The 24,017-nt window shown below is 39.4% G+C and overlaps 1 protein-coding gene across 2 annotated transcripts in view; it reads left to right on the top strand.

Annotated features, from left to right (window-relative positions):
• The first annotated feature begins 19,583 nt into the window (after nucleotides 1-19,583).
• The window catches only part of REL (REL proto-oncogene, NF-kB subunit), a 37,107-nt gene continuing 32,673 nt past the window's right edge, over nucleotides 19,584-24,017 (top strand). Inside the window, exon 1 of one of the 2 annotated variants that reach the window (XM_067007563.1) lies at nucleotides 19,584-20,166. In XM_067007563.1, the coding sequence (XP_066863664.1) occupies nucleotides 20,157-20,166 (10 nt within the window). In that variant the 5' untranslated portion in view covers nucleotides 19,584-20,156. The remainder of the gene's footprint in view (nucleotides 20,167-24,017) is intronic. The other variant, XM_059079264.2, reaches the window with a different exon arrangement.

The following is a 24,017-nucleotide window of genomic DNA, read 5'->3' as shown; positions in this document are numbered from 1 at the left end:
TTTTTTGGCTTATGCAATAATTACTCCAGTGAGAGACATTATTTCTCTCTTCCTTTTACTTCCTTGTGTTTTCGTTCCTTCTTTCACAATCCCCTTAAAATGTTTCCAACTTAAAGATTTCAGCTCCACATACTTTGCTTGGTACTTTTGTGCTCTGCAGATAGACTAATTCTTGCGCCAGACCCAAATATTTCTGGCTGCTCCGTTCTACTCTACTTCCTGTTTGGTTGACTTTTATTTCCTGTACTCTTTGTCACGGGCTTTGTCAAAACTGTAAACTTCCATTTTGGCCTAGGCACTGTGTTCTATTTCTGAATCTGCCAGTGGTCTTGAGCAATAGTATGCATACAGTAACTGCAAGTATAATACTGGAAGTGAAAATTAAAATACTATGTCTTAATATAGATAGAATTAAATACCCACTTTAAGGAAATACATATTTTAGTGGAGACCATTTTCCAGGAGATCAGACCTCAAAGAGTCAGATCACCTTCTCAGGGGTGAACCGCTTTGAGCCATTGGTTGGACCATCGAGCCCCAAAGATCTTATTTGCAAGGGATTACAAGGCTAGCTAGAATTCTTTCTTTTAGAGACAGTTCTATAGCTCTTAAATTGTTTTGGGCTGCAAACAATGGGAACCTCAACTCAACTGGCTTAAACCATAAGAGAATGGTTTAAGCAGCTAACCATGTCATCAAAAACTCAGATTCCCTCTAAATCTTTCTGCTGTAACATCTTCAGTATGTTGGCTTTATTTTTAACTCACGGTCTTAAAATGGCTTCTATAGTTCACTTGTCACTCGCAGACACAGCAAAGTCCAGTAAATTCCTAGATGTCTCTTTTTATTATGAATGAAAAAAATTATTCCAGAATCTCTCTAGCAAATTTCCCATCTTGTTACATTGCTCAGAAATGTATCATTTGCCCATTCCTAAACACTCTGTGGCTCAAGAGTGGGATTACCATGATTGGTTTAAAGATGCACTTGGCATTTGTAGCACAGTGAATTACCCAAACAAAATCAAGATTCTGCTAAAAAGGGGGAAGAGAAGAAAGAATGACAGATTGGGAGCCTTCTAATATTTGGATTTAATGTAATACAAAGGGAGAAATTCCCCTCCCATGGAGTTCCTAGATCATTGAATGGGACCACAATTAATATAATACAGTTGCTCAAAGCAGAAACCTGGCAGTTCTCTTTACCTATGTCTCCCAATTATCTATTCCCCAAAGCCACTGTCTTAATTCATGCACGTATCTTCTCTCCTCTCCATTGTTACAATTATTTTCCTTACCGGTTACCTGCCTCTAGTCTTCCAGTTCCCTTAATCCATCTTCCACATTGTTGAGAGGCTGAGCTTTCTCTCATGGATTATCAGGGTATTCTCAGTAGAGCGCAAATGCTAAAAATGGAGTAACTTTCACTGTCCACTTCCTCCACATGAGTTGGTGAAATGTATTTTGAGGCTGCAGATGTATGAAACAGTTCTGGTGCAAGGGTGTTCAAGAGACAGTTGGGGAAGCAACAGAGGAGATGGGATGGCATTCGTTGCTATCATGAGCCTAATGATGGTATGGAGTCACAGAAGGGGTTAGAGCCGAAAGATAAGGATACTATATTCATAGTAGATTCTGTGAGGCTTTAGGCACAAGCAGTCTTTTGTGGGTCCCAGGTGACTGTGATACAGTGTTGGACAGAAGGGAAGGTCTTCTGAGCTCAGCAAAGCAGGAAAGAATATTTCATGATCTATTGTGCTCTGTCCTTCCTATTTCAGTGATATACCAAGATCATATCAAAAATCTAAGGCAACATGGATGGACCTAGAGATTACCATACCAAGTGAAGTAAGTCAGAAGGAGAAAGACAAATACCATATGATATCACTTATATGTGGAATATAAATATGGCACAAATGAGCCTATCTATGAAACAGAAACAGACTCAGAGACATAGATAACATACTTGTGGTTACCAAGGTGGACAGGGGGTGGGGGAGGGATGGACCAGGAGTTAGGAGTTAGTAGATGCAAACTATTATATAAGAATGGATGGATAACAAGGTCCTACTGTATAGCACAAGGAATTATGTTCAATATCCTGGGATAAACCATAATGGAAAAGAACATAGAAACGAATGTATATAGTATATAACTGAGTCATTTTGCTGTAAGCAAAAATTAACACATTGTAAATCAACTATTCATCAATAAAAATAAATAAATTTTAAAAAGTCTAAGGCAAAAAACATACCCAGTAATATGAAAGAAAACTTTATGATTTGTAATATTGATCTATAATGTTTAATAAGTACTAAATAAATTATATATGTTTACTATGAAAATGAAAAAATTCCTTCTGGAATATCCAAAATTAGGTTTAATATAGTTTGAACCTCATTAGAGATTTTGAAAGTTTGCTGTAAATATTAGATGAAATATTAATAATAAATTATTATATGAAAATTATGTTTTCTTCAATCTCAGTTGTTAGAGAACAAAATACAAGTCTTTCTTATGCAATAATTTAAAAAGCCCAACCTTCTGCTCATAATTTCCTATTTTCCCAACTTTCCCACTCCATGGTCACACAAAATCTATTTTTTAACCTCAGTAAGACCTACAAACCTTGGAACTATTCCCAGTTTGCTAGGACATCCATTTTCCAGCCAGCTTCCTTCCTCAAAGAGCTGAGTATAAAAACTGTGTAGCAACACAAGACAATGTGGATGGTATAAATATCATGTGGAAAAAAAAAAGGCTACCAAATTTTATGTATGCATAGTATTCATCGCTGTGGCTATATAAATTATGTAATAAAAGTTATCTGAGGATATACTCCAAACCATTACTCTTGGATAATTTTTTCCCAGGGTTGAAGGTAAAGTCATTTTAACTGATTCTCATTTTCTCTGCTTTAATTTTTTACCATAATCAAGTCATAGCAGAAGAAATAAATCAAAGCCTGCATATGAAAAAGTCCTGGAAGGAAACACATATACACACACATGCATATAGGTGATATCTGTATTAATAAGATAGAATTATAGGCCATTTTTCTTCTTTTCTACAACTTTCTTTAATGTTATATATATAAAATTTTTTTTTTTTTTTGGCCGTACTGCGCGGCATGTGGGATCTTTGTTCCCCGACCAGGGATCAAACCCACGCCCCCTACAGTGGAATCGCAGTCTTAACCACTGGACTGCCAGGGAGGTCCCCTATATGTATAATTTTGATGGCATTTTAAAATAAAAATTTTAGCAAAAATTTAAGAACTTTGCATATTATTGAATAATTTAACTGGTTGGCTCAACTTGCTTCTATATTAATCCATGATTTTGGTATTTGTCTTAATATAATCACTATTATGCCTCTCTGCTGGCATGTTTACTTACCTCTTCTGGGAGGGAGAGTTGAAGCCTTGTGTGTGTGTGTCTCTTTCTTTTTTAACAGTATCTCATGCCCAGTGGTAATAAACTGTTACTCATATCAATACTGGACTGATGCAATGTATAACAATTTATATTTCATTAGATATTTACTGAGCATCTCAATACTCAGGGCACTGTACTGACCACTGTAGGGAATAAACGATGAATATGATTTTTACTTTTCCCATGGAGTTCAATTGAGGACTTTTGGGAAAACAGCATGAGGGTCTTCTTCTTCTTTTTTTTTTAACTGAGGTATAGTTGATGTACAATATTACATAATGAGAGTCTTAAAAGATACAGAGCCTGTGAATGCTAAGTACTCCATATGTTAGCATTTTTATTAGTAAGATTATGGCTGCTAAAAAATTTTTTTATATTGCTTTATATCTTAGATCAGATTTGGAAATGCAATGTGACATACAGGACAAAGATCCAAACTATTAGTTTGGAGGTCTAGTTTCAAGTTCCAACTCAGCAACTAACTAGCTGTATGATGTGGGCATAGTACTAAAATTTTCTGTCCCTCAGTTTTTTCATGTGTAAAATGGGTTCCTTCTAACCTTAAAATTTAACTGTCCTCTGTTGAGGACACATCATATGACTTTAAGGTGATGATGACTTTATTACCAGTTCTGAAAAATGCTAATTCTAAATCTGTGCAAGTAATTATTGGATCACATTGCTTGTGAAACAACAGCTATTATTACTACCATTACAGAAACCAAGTTAGTATATTATGTCATACTTCCAAGCAGTGCTATACACATAAAACTAGCATATATAGAACTATAGGGCCTACACAATGTAAAGATTAAAAAGAGGTATTTTATAAATGGATGTTTTATGACTGCTTTTTAGAACTTTCACATACTAAGATTTCATTTCTCTGGGTGTTCACAAATCTCACGTTTCAGTTCCTTAAATGAAAATAGGTGAGTGGGGAGGGTTTCCTCAGAGTTATAGGTTCTTACTTTAGGGACTGGCGTTAGGGAGAACAGGCAAAACTGATGATGGCAGGATCTGGGTTTGCTGCCACACTCCAAACGATTTATGCATTTTTGAAGTTAATCTATATATTTCCATTTTCCTGACAGCAATTCCTGCTGCATCAGCAGTTTTCCAGATTAGAAATCTGGGACTTTTCTTTGACTTCTGGTTCTTCTCAATTCCCTATATCCAGTTGGTCTCCAAGGCTTATTACTTTTCTTTGTAATACCTCTTATTTTCCTTCTTCTTTTTTTACTTCATTTCCACATTCACCATCCTGGTCTGTTTCAGACCCATAGTTGTTTCACTGCAATAACCGCTTAATGGAGTCTTTTTAAAAAATATATATTTATTTAATTTTTGGCTGCATTGGGTCTTCGTTGCTGCAAGTGGGCTTTCTCTAGTTGCGGTGAGCAGGGGCTACTCTTCCTTGCGGTGCGTGGGCTTCTCATTGCGGTGGCTTCCCTTGTTGCGGAGCACGGGCTCTAGGCGTGTGGGCTTCAGCACTCATGGCTTGCGGGCTCTAGAGAGCAGCTTCAGTAATTGTGGTGCACAGGCTTAGTTGCTCCACGGCATGTGGGATCTTCGTGGTCCAGGGCTTGAACCCATGTCCCCTGCATTGACAGGAGGATTCTTAACCACTACGCCACCAGGGAAGCCCTAATGGAGGCTTTATATGCTACCAGTGTGATTTTCCTGAAACACTGCTCCCATCACAGCACTCTCCAGTTTAAGAACTTGGAATATCTCTCTAATGCCTATGAGACAAAACTAAACTACTCCTCTAACCCCTCCATTACCAGGTTTTAACCTTTTTTCCCTGTTTCCTAACACGTACTCATATTAGTTATTGTAATGCTAGCTGCTATAACAAAGAGATCCAAATGCAATGGATGAGAAAAGAGAGAAATTCATTTCTCAATTTAATGTCTGAGTTCCAGGATGCTCCATGCAATCACACAGGTTCCTTCTATCTTGTTTCTCGATCTTAACCTCTAGGACATCATCCTCAATATTAGAACTGAATCTGGATGACAGGACATCTTCTCATTAGCTTGAGGGAAGGCAAAAAAAAAGAAGCAGGCTAAACATCTGAAAGGCTCTGCCTATGAATGGGTGGGCATATATTTCTACCCAAGGGAAGCTGGGAGATAGAGTGTAGCTGGTCAACCATATATCAAGCTACAATTAATACAGAAAAAGAAGAAAAGTCAGCTAGCACTGTCTGCTGCACACCCTCTGCTTCAATTGTCCTGGTCTCTCCAACATGCAGTTTTTCTTTCTCTCCTTCCCTTCTCTCCACTTAGCCAAATGACATCCACCCTACTTAAGCATTACCTCCTCTTGAAAGTATTGCAGCCATTTTCAAAGAATGCTTCAGTATGCTGAAGAAAGTAGAAATGGTTCCAGGACTGTTCAAAACTGATTTATAGTCCTCATTTTTTTTTTGGTGCTAGGCGGGCCTCTCACTGTTGTGGCCTCTCCCATTGCGGAGCACAGGCTCCGGACGAGCAGGCTCAGCGGCCATGGCTCACGGGCCCAGCCGCTCCACGGCATGTGGGATCTTCCCAGACCGGGGCACGAACCTGTGTCCCCTGCATCGACAGGCGGATTCTCAACCACTGCGCCACCAGGGAAGCCCAGTCCTCATTTTTTTATGACGTGTTTTTCTCTTTAATTTTGTCTTTTACAACCTCTTAATCCACAGAAGCGGATTTTGGAGGTCTCAAACAATGCCCACATAGGAAGTAAGTAAACAGGAGAGTAGCAGTGAAGAGTTCTGGTAAAATCCACTCCTAACAGCTGAGTCCGGCCATTGCAACTGTATGTCCTGACTGGTAGTATTCGAACTGAGATTAGTGTGTAGTCTTGATAAGGCTTAATTTCTTGTAAAATATCCTTGTGGCCTAAACTGATATAAAATATCTGCATAAACTATGGATAAAAGTGGTATCTTTCAAAGAGAAGCAATGTGGTCATGTTCATCTAAAATTCTCTAAGAGACACACTGAATCTGATGAACAGGATCATTCTAGTTATCAGAGAAGTATAAAAATAACTGCTTAGGCACGTTAAAGTATTGAGAGAGAAGTGTACCACTGTCTACAATCCAAGGTCTGTGTTGTTTGCAAAGCCAGGGCCCTTAGTTATGTATGGAATAGGGATAATTAAACAGACTTTTTTCACAGCCTCCATTAAATATTATTTAAGACTCTCTTACTCTTGGGGTAGTCAATACCAAATACAGACTACAGGGCCCTTCTCCTACCCACTGAATCAGAATTTCTGGGAGTAGGGACAAAGAATCTGTATTCCCAAAAAGCTCCCCATGTGATTCTTCTGACAACCAAAATTCAAGAACCACTGTTCCAAACCACTGAGGATATTTTGGAACTCTATGACCAAATAGTCCACACCACTGGCATTTACTGCAGGAGTGGTCAGCAATGCTAGGTGCCCTGCAAAGGACAGTGCAGCATGGCTAAGGATTGTCCACCATCCTCATGACTTACCTACGTTTCACCAGAAATTTACGTTCATGTAGATGAAAAATCTATTATAATAATATAAGCCTAGATCACCACTCCATTTTACATATAAACACAAAATATTTTTTGCATGGTTTTAACAGAAACTGAATTTCCCAGTAATACAACTACAGTTGTCCCTCAGTATCCAAAAAGGATTGGTTCTAGGACACCCACAGATGCCAAAAATCCTTGGATGCTCAAGTCTCTTACATAAAATGGCATTGTATTTGCATATAACCTACAGCACATCCTCCCTATATACTTTAAATCATCTCTAAATTACTTATAATACCTAATACAATGTAAATGCTATGTAAATAGTTGTAAATACAATGTAAATGCTATGTAAGTAGTTGCTAGTGCACAGCAAATTCCAGTTTTGCTTTTTGGAGCTTTCTGGAATTTTTTTCCCCAAATATTTTCAATCTGTGGTTGGTTGAATCTGTAGATGTAGACCCATGGATACAGAGGGCTGACTGTACCGTGTAAATCAAGAGAAGATTGTTTTATTAGAAAACTTTTTAAAAGTTGAAAAATCGTTAACTGTGACAGCTTACCAATACAACATATCAGTGTCAGGCTGCGTTTGTAGCCTGTGATTCTATGTATAGGTGCAAACATTTGAAAACTTCATTATGTCTTTTTAAAAAATTAATTAATTAATTTTTGACTGCACTGGGTCTTCGTTGCTGCGCACGGGCTTTCTCTAGTGTGGCGAGTGGGGGCTACTCTTCCTTGCAGTGCATGGGCTTCTCATTGCGGTGGCTTCTCTTGTGGAGCACAGGCTCTAGGCACATGGGCTTCAGTAGTTGTGGCATGTGAGCTCAGTAGTTGTGGCTCATGGGCTCTAGAGCACAGGCTCAGTAGTTGTGGCTCATGGGCTTAGTTGCGCTGCGGCATGTGGGATCTTCCTGACCAAGGCTTGAACCCGTGTCCCCTATACTGGCAGGCGGATTCTTAACCATTGTACCACCAGGGAAGCCCCATTATGTCTTTTAATGTAGTCATGGCCAACCATTTACATATCAAAGTCAATATTATTTTTTATAAATGACTTTTTAATTTCACCTCGATATTGCTATTACGGCATTATTTTTGTTTGAAAACGTACATGGAAGGTAGATTATACATATGATTTTCACTTCAGGGGAGTAAAGGGGATGTTACAAATATCTATTATAAAACAGTGGACACTGATCTGGTAAGGCAGAGAACCACTGCTCTTGATACTAAAGAACATGCCTTAAACATTTAAAATCTTGCTGTTGAAAGAATAAAAAAGACACTTGACATCAAACTGAATAGATGTAGTTATAACAAAGTTTTAGAATTAGATCAATTGTAGGCTCAGAAGAGCTATCCAAATGCAAGGTGTATGATATATAACACACTAAAGACCAGGCATGGTAGGATGTTCAATAACCCAACCAGGCTTGAGAAACAAAGGTGCTGATCTCTAGACAGGATAATTCATTCAACAAATATTGAACATCTGCTATGTGCCAGCCACCTGGAATAAGATTTCCTGCTTTCAAGGATTTTATAGTTTAGTAAGGGAGCCAGGCACATGACCAGATAACTGTAATTCAGTGTGGTAAACTGGCTGATAGATAATATGCTGGCTATTATGTTGTCCAGAGAAGAAATAGCCTATCTGGCTAGGGGAATCTATAAAGGCTTCCTGTAAACTGAGTCTTAAAGGATGAGGAGGAATGAACCAAGTGAAGAAGTGGGTGGGGGGGGCAATATAGGGGTTGGGGAGTGGGAGGTACAAACTATTAGGTGTAACACAGGCTCAAGGATATATTGTACAACACGGGGAATATAGCCAATATTTTGTAATAAATGTAAATGGAAAGCAACCTTTCAAAATTGTAAAAAAATTTTTTTACTGTAAAAAAAAATTAAAAATAAAATGAAAAAGAGTACAAAAAAAAAAAAGAAGTGTGTGTTAGGACACGGAGAGGAGGGAGGTAGTGAGCAGGGTCTCAAGGTAGGGCTGTGCTGGTTGAGTGGTCCTGGTGGGGAAAGGTATTCAAAAATCTTTTCAAATATTTTTAAAAATTGAGATACAATGTACATAAAGTAAACAAGTCTTTATACACCAGTATAGCCCAATTAACTTGTAAATATACGTACCCATGTCAAAGATAAACAAAGCCAGACATTAGTTACAGTGATAAAGACAGATTCTACTCAGTTCAGTAGGGAAGACAGCCCAGTGTAAACTGACTTCAACTTTCATTTGTGCAGAGGTAACTGGGCATTTTCAAGGGAGAATGAGGGAAGAGGGAAGGAAATGAGCAGCATGAGGAAGTGGAAATTTATTAAAAAGTGGGAAGGGAGTTGGTCAGTATATTTAGGCCACGCAGGTTTGTTAACTGGCACTTATGGAAGTGAGGCTCCCACCCTCCCACAGAGACTGGGAGATAGAGGTCCTGACTTTAGGTGTTGGCTGGAATAAACAGTAAATTCTTTTGGCAACCTTGAGTTTTCTCAAGCAGGAACCTATGGGGGCTGAAGTTGTCATCTTAGGGATGTGGCCTTGAGCTATTAGAAAATTTGCTGGTGTTATTCAAGTCTCTTAGCAACAGAGGATTGGCAAAATCATTTGTGGGGAGAGTCTTCAGTTGTTATAGGCCAAGGTTGAGGCCTAGTTGAGAAGCGGGCTCAGAGGAGCCTGACAAGAGTTTGGTCAAGGGGAGAGCCTTTCTCACCACCCAGATCAAGATATGGAACATTTCTAGCAACTCAGAAGGCTCCCTCAGGGCCACTTCTCATCAATTTCCATCCTTAAAGATACCTAATACTTTGCTGTCCATCCCAATAATTAGTTTTATCTGTTTCTGAACTTGATATAGATGGATTCATATAGTATATACTCTATTGTATATGACTTTTCAACTTACATTTATAAGATCCACCCACATTGTTATGTGGCAATAGTACATTCTTTTTCATAACTGGGGAGAAATCTATGTTACGAATATAATGCAGTTTATCTATCCATTCTGCTGCTGATGAACATTTGAGTTGCTTTCCTATTGTTGAATAATACAAATAAAGGTTCCCTTAAATATTCTTATCTGTCTTTTGGTAGATACAAGCACTTATTTCTGTTTGGAATATACCCAAGAATAGTACTGCTGGATCATTGGGTATTTATATTTTAGGTTTAGTAGATATTGCGAATTTTCCAAGGTTGTTGTACCAGTTTATATTCCCACAAAAAATTTTAAGAGAATTCCGTATCCCCACCAACACTTGGTATTATCCTTTTATTTTTAGTTATTCTGATGAGGTGTAGCATTATTTTATTGTTTTTTAATACATATTTTCCTGCTGACTAGTGATTCTGAGCATCTTTTTATATGCTTATTAGTCATTTGGCTATCCTCCTTTGTAAAGTGCCTATTTGAGTCTTTTGCCCACTTAAAAAAATTAAGCTACCTATCTTTTTAAAATTGTTTTGTAAAGTGGATATGAGTGTACCAGTTGGGTACTCTGGGAAGCAGATGCCAATATGAAATGAGCAATGCAAGAGATTTATTGGGGTAACACCTACGAAAGACAAAGGGGAAATAAAGAAGGAGTAGATAGGGAAAGTTCAGATGCAGGTCTGACAATTGTGAAAAGAAAGGGGGAAGGAAGGAAGAAGTGGACAGGAATAGAATTAGATTGGGGTGCATCTATGATAAAGTCTCAGCCAGCCCCATGGGGAGCTCTAACACAAAGACTGCCCACAGAGAAGTCCTGTGCTGGCCAGAGATAGCAAGCCTGTGTTCCACCACTGTGCTTATAACTGGCTAGGTGCTTCCAATGAAACACATGGCCTTGGCTTGAAAGCTGAGGTAGACCCTCTTGAGAAGGGAGATCTGAGCAGAGTATCTTTATGGATGCCATAGAGTTCTTTATCAGATCTATGTATTGCAAGTATCTTCTCCCAGTATGTGGCTTGCCTTTTCATTATCTTAGTGGCATTTTTTAGTTAATTTTAATTAAGTCCAATTTATCTATCTTTTCTTTGCTAGTTAGCACTTTTTGTGTAATGTTCAACAATTCTTTGCTTATCCCAAGGTTATGAAGGTATTCTCCTATGTTTTCTTCTAGAAGGTTAATTATTTTACTTTTCACATGGAGGTCTATGATCCATTTAAAATAATATTTTAGGGCTTCCCTGGTGGCGCAGTGGTTGAGGGTCCGCCTGCAGATGCAGGGGACACGGGTTCGTGCCCCGGTCCGGGAAGATCCCATATGCCGCGGAGCGGCTGGGCCCGTGAGCCATGGCCACTGAGCCTGTGCATCCAGAGCCTGTGCTCCGCAACGGGAGAGGCCACAACAGTGAGAGGCCCGCGTACCACAAAAAATAAATAAATAAATAAATAAAAAATAAAATAATATTTTAGGTATGGTATAAGTTTAGGGTCAGGTTTCATTATTTTCCATATAGATGACAAATTTGTCCCAGCACCAGTTAATGAAAAGACCTCCTTTTCCCCCACAGAACTGCAGTGGAGACTGTTGTAACAAGTGACTGTATATGTATGGGTCTGTTTCTGGATTTTCTAATCCAGCCCATTGTTCTATTTGTCTAAAACTATGCCAATATCATACTATCTTAATTTCTATAGTTTTATAATAAATTTGGCTATCTGGTAAGGTACATTCTCATCTTTATTTTTCCATATTGGCTTGGCTATTCTAGGACTTTGGTATTCCTAGATATATTTTAAAATTACCTTGTCAATTCCAACAAAAAATATGTTTCTTTTCAATTTTTCAAAGACAGTTTTTTTTTTTCTTTTTTTTTTTTTTGTGGCACGCGGGCCTCTCACTGTTGTGGTCTCCTTCGTTGCAGAGCACAGGCTCCGGACGTGCAGGCCCAGCAGCCATGGCTCACGGGCCCAGCCGCTCCGCAGCATGTGGGATCTTCCCGGACCGGGGAAGGAACCCGTGTACCCTGCATTGGCAGGCGGACTCTCAACCACTGAGCCACCAGGGAAGCCCTCAAAGACAGTTTTAATGCCATGGGGAAAATGCTCACGACGTTAAAATGAAAAAAGCAAGATATAGTACCATATATGCAGCATGATCTCAACTATGAAATAATTTTAATATTTATACATTGAAAAAAAAGACTGGAAGAACATGCACCAGACATTTAACTGTAGTTATCTCTGTATAGTGGGAAAATAAGATACTGAATTTTTTACTTTTTGGAAATTTTCAAATTTTCCAAGAAATCAGTATTTATAAATCAGAAAACCAGTAAAAAAAAATTAAACTTAAATGTTAAACTGCTTCATAGCTAACTATCAATGGATTATTAAGGAAGTACTAGGTGAGTAAACTGGCTTTGAGGCATGGCTACATGGACTTTTTCACCTCAATGAAAAAAATGTCCAAGAAAATTTTACTGCAAATTCATAACAGTTTTGTATTATTAATGTTGGAAGCTTTAGTTAAGTCTTACCCACAGAAACATCAGTAGCTAATATCTAATCTTAATATACAGAAAATGCCAACTTTTCATCAAAAATTTAATGCTATCTTAATTGCCTTAATTTGTTCAGAGGCTGGTCTGAACGAAGGGTATAATTTAAAAATTCCATGGTTTCCCTGGTAGCGCAGTGGTTGAGAGTCTGCCTGCCGATGCAGGGGACAGGGGTTTGTGCCCCGGTCCGGGAAGATCCCACATGCCGCGGAGCGGCTGGACCCGTGAGCCATGGCCGCTGAGCCTGCACGTCCGGAGCCTGTGGTCCGTAATGGGAGAGGCCACAACAGTGAGAGGCCCACGTCCCACAAATAAATAAATAAATTAATAAATAATTTTAAAAAATAAAAATTCCAGCCTTCAGAAGAGTTTCAATTAAAGAAGATTTAAAATAATCAATTTTAAGCAATTAAGAGATGAGATTTGCTTTTGGTGCATTGATCTCTTACATCTTAATTTACAAATAAGTTTTTAAAACATTTTACAGTTAAATAACTATTGATAGTTCTGTTATTTCAGGAAGATGCAGAATGCAACATTCAACAAACATTTATTAAGAATCTACTGTGTTCTGCACTTTGTGCTAGGAGTGTGGGCAAGAGGATGAAAAGGGATTCTGAAAGATGGTTGGATATAAATCCCCCACAGGTCAGTTCTAATTAATTCTGTACAACAGAAAATTGCCAAGAAGTTTCTTTCATACTGTATCATTGGTTTAAAAGCACTTAACCTAAGTATTTGTGTGGCTGTCAACGTTTGTTTCTATATATTTAGCTTTATCAATGGGCGGAATGAAGAGTCACAGAAAAGGGGAGAGACACAGAACCAAGCATAAATAATCAAATTTCTTCTTAAAGGTACAGATCTCAATTTTATCAGGAAGATTTGTTCTCATCAAAATTTGGGAACTTCTCTATGACACACAGGCCAAAGAATGTTCTGACAAAACAACAAAAGCTACAAAACTTGTGCTCAAAGGAGCAAGAAAATCCTATTGGTCCATGCTGCCTAAAATCACAGCTTTCCAAAACTCTAGGCGAAGAAGGGATCTATTTTATGACAAATTAGGAATCTGCCTTACATTTTTTTCTAAGTAAAAATTCCTACCTGACCTTACAACCCTAAATATATCAAATGAATGCATTTTTCTTATATGGCCCTATACTCAGTCTCTCCACATCCAAGAATCTTGTCAAGCAATTTAATGATTTTAAGAGACTAAGGATCACCACATATACCAGAAAAAGACTTTGTTAGTCCAAAAAGAGAAGCCAGATATGGAGCCTATTAACTCCTGAAGAGATGGCACTGTGCCACAATCTGATTGCCTGGGATTACATGCTTCAAACTGTCTAATAATACAATTCTATTAGGCTAGAAACTCCTTGAGAGATTATGTGATTCATCTTTGTATCACCTGCCCTTATCACTAGCCTCTAATAAATAGAATGCTTGGCTGTTTACTGTGTTCACTAAATGCTGGGTAATAGGAAAGGCTACAGAATGACAAGATACATTTGTATTTTTAAATGATCACACCTTCCACAGAAGGATTTTTTTTTTTTTTGCAGTACGCGGATCTCTCACTGTTGTGGCCTCTCCCGTTGCGGAGCACAGGCTCCGGACGCGCAGGCTCAGCGAACATGGCTCACGGGCCTAGCCGCTCCGTGGCATGTGGGATCTTCCCAGACCGGGGCATGAACCCGTGTCCCCTGCATCGGCAGGCGGACTCTCAACCACTGCGCCACCAGGGAAGCCCTCACAGAAGGATTTTAATTGCAGAAATCAGAACTCATAACACCACATATGCTGCGTTTTTGATTGGAATCCATTAAATCTATAGAATAATTTGGAGAGAACTGACATTTAAACAATATCGAGTCTTTCAAACCACAAACATGGCATGTCTGTGGGAAGGAGCATTATAGGCAGAAAGGAAAGCATGAACAGGGCAGAAAGACAAGAAACGGCATGGCCCATGGAATATGAGAAGCTATGAAGCAGTTCAGTGAGGTGTGAAGTGCAAGGTGTGGAGTGCAGAAGATGAGGCTAAAGAAACGGACAGAGGCCAGATTATGGGGGAACCTGTCAGCCATGTCCAAGTTTGGATCTAAGGCTAATGGGTGGCCTTAAAGCACAAGAGTGGTATGGTCTGATGTGCATTTGTCCAGAGGATTCAAGCAGCAATGGGTTTGAATATGATTGAGTGGCTTTCAAATGGGACAAAAGTATAGACAGGCGTAATAGTTAGAAGTCCATTCCAGTAGTTCAGGTGAGATATGATGAAGATTTGAACAAGGACAATGGCAGTTAAGATGGAGAAGCAATGGATTCATACTGGACTGATAAAATCAGCAGGACTTGATGATTGGACATTGTAGGTCAGGTAGGGGATGATTAGAGAGAGAGTCAAAGATGGCTCCCAACTTTCTAACTTGTGTCTGGGTAGATGGTGGTACAAGGAATATGGGAATAAGAGTAAACTTGGAAGAGGAGATCCTGTGTTGATTGAGTCTGGGATGTCTATGAGTCTCCTAATAGACAACTGGATATACAGGTCTGAAACCCATGCAAAGATCCAGGCTGGATATATGGTCCTGGGACCATAGGTAAAATCATGGGAATGGGTGACATCACCCAGGGAGTGTGTGTGAGCTGAGAAGTACTTAACATCCCTCCCTCATATTCCCATTCAGACTTAAATTTTCCTAGTTCTTTGTCTTCTTTTTCAAAAATAAACCCACTGATATTCCCTGGGTTAAAAACCATACAAGAAATACTGTGTACTGGTGTGACTTTATATTTATGACCACAAATTTCAAATGATCATTCAGTACAGCCAGACACATCTAATGTCCCACTCTTACAGACTGCATTTTCAGCTTCTCCTCTTGCTTGTTGCCCTCCACTCTCAGCTGAACATAACCTCATACCTCACCAAAAAAAAAAAAAAAAAAAATGCAATTTGACTGATTACTTCATCTCTATACCATCAGGTCTATGAGGTTCTACTTTCCGTCTTGTTACCACAGAGGAAGTGTCCCCATTCCAATCTATGGCCAATCCTATAACCTGTGCTTTAGATTTCATTCTTTATCCCTTACTCATTACTCCCTTCCTCTCAATCATCACCAATTTCTCCTTCACTAGTGAGTCTTATCTTCTACAAACATGCCTTAACCTGACCCTCTATAAACAAAACAAAACTGCAGTACCAGAGACTGCTAGTGATTACTCATATCCAATTTCTTCTCTACTTCCACAGCACATATTTAAATTCCATTTCTCAAATTATATTTCTCAGCCCCCTTGTGGAGACCATATGGAAAACAGACTGTGACCAGAGGAATGTATTCCACTTTCAGGTCTGGCACATAAAAATCTCCCATTCGTGATTCTCTACCCTATTTCCTTTTCCAGGATGACTTTCAAATCCACATGTTGGTGCTACAAGATAGAAGGCATCTAGGTTCCTGGATAACTTCTGGAAGAAAGCCACTCAACTCACATTGGACTGTGACTCAAGTGATAAATAACCTTTGTGTTAACCTGGTGAGATGGAGGTTGTAGCGACAGCCCTTAGCCTAAGACAACCCCACATCCCCCTCCAGCTATTGCCCCATTTGTTTCCTTTAACAGTCTTCAAAGAGTTGTGTATACTCATCCTTTCCATCATTCTCTTCTCAACCTCCTCCAATTCAGCTTTCATTCCCACCATTCCACTGACATGGCTCTCATCAAGGTTACTGATGACCTTCATCTTGCCAAATCCAAGGTCATTTCTTTATTTTCATCTTTTGCAGTCTCTCAGCATCATTTAACACAGCTGACCACTTCCATTCTTTTTGAAACAGTCTCTTGGTTTTTCCTCCTCTTTCACTGGCAGCTCCTTCTTTTCTACCAGCCTTCTTGGGTTCTTTTTAATTTTTTTTCTCTGTGCTCCTTTTTTTTTTTTTTTTTTAATGAAATGCTGCTGACTCACACATCTTTATTTCTACCTTTGACCTCTCCTCTTAGCTTAGTTCTTTATATTCAACTACCTACTCAGATATTTAATAGGCACCTGTAACTTAACAAGTCTGAAACACAACTCCTGGTTTTCCCTCTCAAACCTTTCTCTCACCAGCCTACCTTGATCAGACCAAAAATGTGAGTTATCCATGATTCCCTTTTTCCCCTTCCATCTGCATCCAATCCATCAGCAAGTCCTTCAGGCTCTGACACCCGAATCTTACTGAATATGACCCTTTTTCACCATCTCCTCTGCCGGAATCTTACTGAGTATGACCATTTTTCACCATCTCCTCTGCTAAAACATAAGAACAAACCACTTTTACTTCTCCCTTAGATGACTGCGACAGCCTCTCTGCCACTCCGCCTTCACTCCTTCCCCTGGTTAGCATACAGTGCCCCTAGCAGTTTAACACATCAGCCAGAGTAAACATCTCGAAATGTAATCTACATAAATCAATCACTTGCTTAAAACTCTCCAGTAGGTTCCTGTGTGCACCTGGAATAAAATCCATCCTCCTTACCATGGCCTACAAAGCCCTACATGATCTGGCCCCTGCTTATCTCTTCAACCTCATTCAGTTTGGTTTGGTTCCAGTGGTGTTTCAGTCCCTCACATAAGCTCTTTCCTGTCTCAAGGACTTCGTACTTGCTGTTCTTCACACTGGAATGCTCTTTCCCTGAATCTTTCTGTGGATGTCTTTTTCTTATACCTCAGGACTCCGCTCAAATGTCACCTCCTCAGAGTATCCCTCTCCCTCAGTTACTTTCTATCCCATTACCTCATTTTCTTGACAGCAATAAACAAAATAGTTTAATAATAGTATTTTAGATGATCTTATTTGCTAACATGCTTGATGTCTTTCATGTGAGACAGAGCTGCATGAAGGGAGAGATTTTGTCTTTTTTTAAAAATTGAGGAATAGTTGATTATCTTATTATTAGTGTTCATGCCACAATCTAAAGAGCACCTGGCACAGAATATATATTTGTTGGACTGAATAAATAGTATCAAAAACTGTAAGCCCTTGAGGAATAATACCATGTGTTACATTATAATCCCCACCAACTAGCTGCCAATCATCTTTACAGTAATAAACTATTTCCCCCCCACATAAGTCTGAAAAAAAATAAAAACCACTACTCACATTTGTTGTTGTTTTTAGTCCATCCATCACCTTGTCTTGTAATCTTCCTTTTTTTCTAATTAAGTTTATCCTGCACAAGTGAAATATTTTCACTTTTCAGATGTGGACTGGATTTTTGAAGAAAGGGTTCAGTAAGTTTCTAAAATAGTGAAAGGATTTTCAAAAAAGCCTTTAAAAAGGTGAGATAATATAAATCTATAGCTTATTCATGTGACAAATAAAAATAGCCCTGGAAATAAATACAAAAATGCCATCCTGTTAGTGAGGAGGTTTAAATAAGTGAGTCTTTGAAAAATAAAAATAAAATAAATTCAAACTTCTGTAGTGTTACTAAATCTCAAAAGATCCAGCTTGTTATTTCATAGATTGGAGTGGTTTTAGGACTAGTTTGGGGTCCTGCAGCTGGGACAGATTCTGTTTGGCCCAGAAGTCTTCAGTAAGCAAACATTATTGTGTCCTATTAAGAAGCACCTAAAACCAATCAATTTCTGGAGATGAAATATAAACAAATACACGCAAAATATTTTCCATTCCTATTGGTCTCTCATCCTCCTGTTGGATTCTTAAACACTTATGCTTAGTTCATTCATATAGTTCTCACATTTGGGGTTGTAAGGGTAAATACAAGTCTAAAATAATTTAATTTAAAAATCTGCCTGGTGCCAAAAAGAACAAAGAGCATTACCCCCTCTCTTCATTTAGCAATTCTTTTAGAAAAATAGAGGCTATAAATGATTTCTCTCTTTGAGATGTATGTACACCTTTTAAAAAGCTAAACAAGCTTCTTGCCAGTTTTGTACCCCCTTAAGATCTTTCTTGGGTGCCTTTGAGCTATCTCTTTAAAATGTGAATATCAAGGAGGATGGTGCCCCATCTCTCTGTCTCTGTGGGAGTTTAAACTTTGGCTTTTGGCTCCAAGATGTAACTTCCTATTTTTTTTCCCTTGGGAGAAGTACAACAGGTATGTAATTGATTGCATCTGTCTGATTATATAAACGAGTGAGATTTCTTCTCTTTGCAATCTCTTTAGTGCATCACAGTATAGTTTAATGCTTATTCTATAATAAAACGATTTCATTCTTTTCTACTTTTCTATATTTTGTGGCGAGGATGTTTTGGGCGTGGCAGGAGAGTTTATTTTTAATTATTTCCCCAACTGGGTCCTCCAGTTTTGGCACTTGTATGGCTGATATTTCCCATTGCCCCTCCATACTTATTTTAGGCAGTAAAGGATAGTGGAAAGAGCATGGAGCTTTTGGAGTCAGAAAACCCTGAGTTTAATGTGTTCTTTTTTTTTTTTTAGTAGCATTCTGAGGTATGAACAAGTTACTTAACTTCTCTGAATCCTGATTGCCTCATCTATAAAATGAGGATAATAATACATTATAAGGTAACTAAACTGACACACAGAAGGTTCTTTACACATGAAGGAAACAAAGTTAACTTAGATTCCTTTACCATACTAAACTTTCGTCCTCCTTTCCACGTGGGTAACTCTGTCAAACCTCAAGGCAGTGTCCACGTCATTAATCTTGAGCACACTGAGTGATGAGGCAACGAACTCACACTGCGGACCTCACGAGTTTAAAAAGTTTTAGTTTGTAAAGTACGTTAACAGAACAATTGAGATGATGCAAAGGGATAAGATCAGACTGCTGGGGTCCCCGTAGGCAAATACCTTAATTACGGGCGCGCAGAGGCCTCTGCAGCTTCCGCACTTCCCCTCGAATGCGCTCCGGGACGCCCACGCGGCGCCGCCCGCCCGCGCGGGGGCCGGGGATTTGCATGTGCGAAATCAGGAAGAGGGGGAACCACCCAACGAAAACCCCAGCTGTCCTTACCCCAGCCTGGGAGGACGGGCCCCACTTCGCCGCCCGGCCCGCCCCCAAGTGCTCGCGGGCGGCCAGCCCTCTAGACGTCACCTCACCCTCCCACCCGCTCCTGAACTTTAAGCCACGCGCCCAAGAACACCCTGGAGGAGGGGGATTTCTCAGGAGCCGGCGGCTTTCGCACGCTCAGGGCCGTCACCTCCCGGCTCCCACCGTTCCCTGCGCTCCCGAAGGTCCAGCGCTCGCGCTTCCGCAGCGAGGTCCCAAGCCCACTAGGGCTCCGGGAGAGCGGGAGGGGCGGGGCGCGGGCCGCTGAGGGCGGACGCACGCGCGCGGGTCGCAAGACGCTCCGTCCCCGCCCCAGCCGGGGGGAAGCGGCGGTGAGGCGCTTACGTCAGCCGCGGGAAGTCCCCCTCCCGCCGGGTTGTTCGCCTCTCGCGCAGACCTTCCCTCAGCTGTAGCGGCGCTCCGCCTCCTGGCTCCTGCAGCCTGGACTGGCGACGCCGGGTGACCGGAGCGCGAGAATTAAGCGGGTGAGAAGGTGTGAGCCGCAAACCCAGAGGAGGGCGGAAGGAGGAAGAGGCGGCCCCGGGGTTGGTCAGGGGGACTGGGGATCCCGCCGGCAGAGGTCCCTTGGCCGCCTGACTGACTGACGGGCTGATTGACTGCAGCGGCTTCGGGTCCGGACACTCGGAGCTGGGAGGCGCGGTGAGCGGAGCCATGGCCTCGGGTGAGTGTTCTCGGCGCGGGCTACCGAGGGTCGGGAGCTAGCCTGTCCCTGAAGGCGGGGGCGGGGGAGGAGCGCGTCCGAGGATCTTGCAGATCAGGGTTTCGGGCGCTCAATTTTGGTTGTAACTCATTCTGTCTTTAAAATCGCCTCTGGCAAACTGTCAACCTTTTAAAAAAGTAAGCTGGTTTAGCGTTTGCGTGCGAAATCAAAGTCACGCTCTGTAATTTGATGCCATTATAATAGCCGGAGCCTTAGAGTTTCCCAAAGACTTGCTTTTTGGATTATGGAAGTAATAAGAATGTAAATAAAGGAGGACGAAGATTTCCCATATTTAAAAATTGATTTAAATTGAAATGGTGGTTTTACGTTTTAGAACAGGAACGAGGAACCTTCCGACCTCAGGAGAGGTCTATCTTTTTTAGTTTAATTTCATCAGTTGCCAAGAGGTGATCGCTGTCGTGCTGACAGTTGGACAAAATGCGGTGTGGCTTTAAAAATCAGTGGTATTTTAACAGGTCTTAAGTGGAAATGTTGCTTCAACAAAGTGGATCATTTTTACTGTAAAGTGCGTACTTTCTAATTTATGGAACAGAAGTCGAGTTTTGTTTTGTTTTCCTTTGTTGGAAAGAAGGGGAAAAGAGGATTTTTAGAATCCGCGTGCTTTAAAATATGAGTAAGAATGAAAACAACTTTCTATCACTTAGGTGAATACTTATTTTTAGTCAATAAATGCGTGGATCTCTTGCTTTGGGGGAAACCAGTTTACCAAGAAACTGCTTAAAGGGTGAGGGAGGGAGCCTCACATCCAGCCATGGTTTGGGTCTACCTGTAATCTAAGGGAAGTAAATCAGGTAGACTGCATTCGAGTGGGACCTTTACAGATGTCTGGCAAGGTTTATGGGAGCACTTTCCCGGCAGAGCGAGCAGCGTGAGCAGAGGCTGGGGGGCCTAAAAGTGTGGATTAACCCTGTGCTAGGAGGCTACAGAGGTAGACTTGTTTATGCTTGACCCGCATCCTCCCAACTCCCTGGTTCAGTGACCCTCAGTAGAAGGCTGATGACTAGCAGAGAAGAGGAAGTAGAAAGCATAAAGGACGTTTTTTTTAAAGGGTTGAGCAGGACAAAGCCATAGCTAGTGCTGTAGGCTGAGAAGGAAATTGGGGTGGTTCACATGACATTTGATTTCAGTTTGTCTGTGGTTTTCATGTGAGAATACAAATGTAGTTTAACATATTTCAACTTTCTCTTTAGCCACCTAAGTGACCCTGAACTTTTAGATAATCTTGTAAATTCATAAAGTCAAACCGTATGTAGATTAAAAGTGCAAAGTGACTTGAAACACTTGGTTAATTTATTGATTATCAGAAAGATTTTGTATGAAAGTTAAAGAAGGGCCAGCATTATAAGAAAAAAAAAATCAGCCTTCTGGTAATTTAACCAAACTTCGTTGATATATGGCATGAATGTAATACTCCTAATTCTTTAAAAGAGAAAGAAAAGAATTAGCCATTTATATAGAGTATCCTAAGACCTACATCATGTAAAAATGTGATACAATTTAAACTTGTTTAATGACACTATATTTTGTCCTATTGTGAGGACTGATTTCCTAAATTGAAGGGGAAAAAATTTAAAGGAATGGAAAGTTTAGGGTAATTTTCTTTTCTTTTTTTCCCCAGTTTTCTGGAGTTGCGTTAAAATGGGACTGTTTAAAATATAGCAAGTTATTTAAGTTGTAATTCAGTTGTCTGAAAACTGCTAAGGAAAAGTCTGGGTTTCCTTAATCACTCAGTAAAGACCTTAGACCAAAAGATTCACAAAATTATAAACTCCCATCCTGTTTTGAAACAGTAATTTAACCGAAAGAGTAACAACAACGACAAAAAAACTTTTGCTTAATTAGTTTATCATTGTCTAGTTTGGAGTCTGTTTGTAGTAAAGTTGTATAAAACCTCAAAAAGTATTTTTATTGATTACCAAGCATTTAAGACCATTTCTCACCGGATGTAATATGTAAATAGGTGTCTGTAGTTGAATATATGATCTGTATAACGTGAAAGTAACAGATCATTATTTCATAAATAAAATTATATAATTACCATGAATAACTGAGACTTTATGTATGATTCTGAATTTTGTTCAATTAAATTATATTATTTAGTATTTCACACCTCGATTTCTATTAAGCTGTCTATATTGCTTTTTTAAAAAAAAAATTACACCTTGGTTCCAGTCTTTTGACACAATTAATGAGGACAGGCATTAAGAAAAATGTTCTCAGTCCTATCCAAGGTATGCATAGACAGTCATTACTCTTGTATATTTATGATTCTATCCTGTTTAATGTAAATAAAATTAGCTTTTTTTGTCTGAATTTAAAGCTTCTCATTGTTCTAGTAGAAAGTGCAAATGTACCTGTGTGCGCATAGCTCTGTTTACTTATAAATAGTATTGTCTTTGGTAAAATATGTTCTAAAATTTAGGTAATTTATTTTTATTTACAGTTTTAAAAATTATTATTTTTTAAATTGGAGTATAATTGATTTACAGTATTGTTTAGTTTCACATGTACAGCATAGTGATTCGGGTTTTTTTGCAGATTATATTCCATTATGGGTTATTACAAAATATTGAGTATAATTCCCTGTGCTGTACAGTAAACCCTTGTTGCTTATCTACTTTATGTATAGCATATTCACAGTTTTCTTTAGTATAGTTCTGCTATGTCACATAATAGGAAGTACACGAAGAAATTGTGTTTGTTATCGCACTACTTACCAACTTTGTAGTGTAAATTGCAAGAGAACTGTTTCTCTTGAGTAAGGGGGAAAAAATCAATGTAGTACGACACAATTTAATCTTTAATGAAAAACTGGAGCTGGAATTGATAGGTAAAGACAGTGATTTATGTTTTTAGTAGAAGACTGAACATGTAAACATGAAGGCTGCTTCAGAAGTGCAACACATGAAAATGTAGAGATAACAGTAGTATAAAAGAATTAAGATGATATATGATAGACATAGAGTGAAGGGAATGAGCAAGTGAAATGACTAGGGAGGAATCATGATGAGTCATAATTGGGAACATCTGGGGTGTGTGTAGTATCTTTCTGAAATATAATTTGAGGGACTCAGAATTTCCTTTCGTTCCATCTTTCTTTCATCTGTGTTTTCTGCAAATGATTGTGTTTGTAGGCACACGACCCAAATAATTGCATGGGATATACTTATAGTAAAAAAATTATTTGTTTAATTCGTATTTAAATGGGCATCCTATAATTTTTATTTTTAAATCCGACAGTCTTAATCCAGACAGATGATTTGGCCCTGCCATCTGTTTTTAATTTAGTTTCTCTACTTTTTTCACCCTGGAAGTTAAATTTTTTTTTCAGGACTTATTCTTCCACCCCACAACCCAATGGCAGTGGAATCTCTAGCAGTAAAATCTCTTTGCCAAAATTTTTGCATATTTTATTTACCTTGTGGTGCATACATCAGTCAAATACTCATCTGCAAATTCCCTTACTTGGATTCATGAAGCCCAGATGAGAGAGTTAGCCTGATATACTGGAGTAAACCTTGGATTTTAGTCCATGATGGACCTGGGTTGGTTTTTATTCCAGTTCTGCCACTCTGTGATTTGAAAATGGGTATAACTACTGCAGAGTCTTAATAGGAGCAAATGAGGTAATGCATGGCCATAAATGTTAGTTTTCTTCTGTACTGGAGCTGTTTGGGGACTCAGACCTCTAGGAAACAGGAGCTCCTAGACAGGAGCTCAATTCCTGCCTTTAGGTAGCTTGAAGAAATAAAACAAGTTGTTTGAAGAAATAAAACAAGTAGCTTTTTTTC

The sequence above is a fragment of the Kogia breviceps genome, chromosome 11 (genome assembly GCF_026419965.1).
Source record: "Kogia breviceps isolate mKogBre1 chromosome 11, mKogBre1 haplotype 1, whole genome shotgun sequence".
Classification (NCBI taxonomy): domain Eukaryota; kingdom Metazoa; phylum Chordata; class Mammalia; order Artiodactyla; family Physeteridae; genus Kogia; species Kogia breviceps.
Note: the sequence above shows the minus strand (reverse complement) of the source record. Positions and strands in the feature narration are given on the sequence as shown.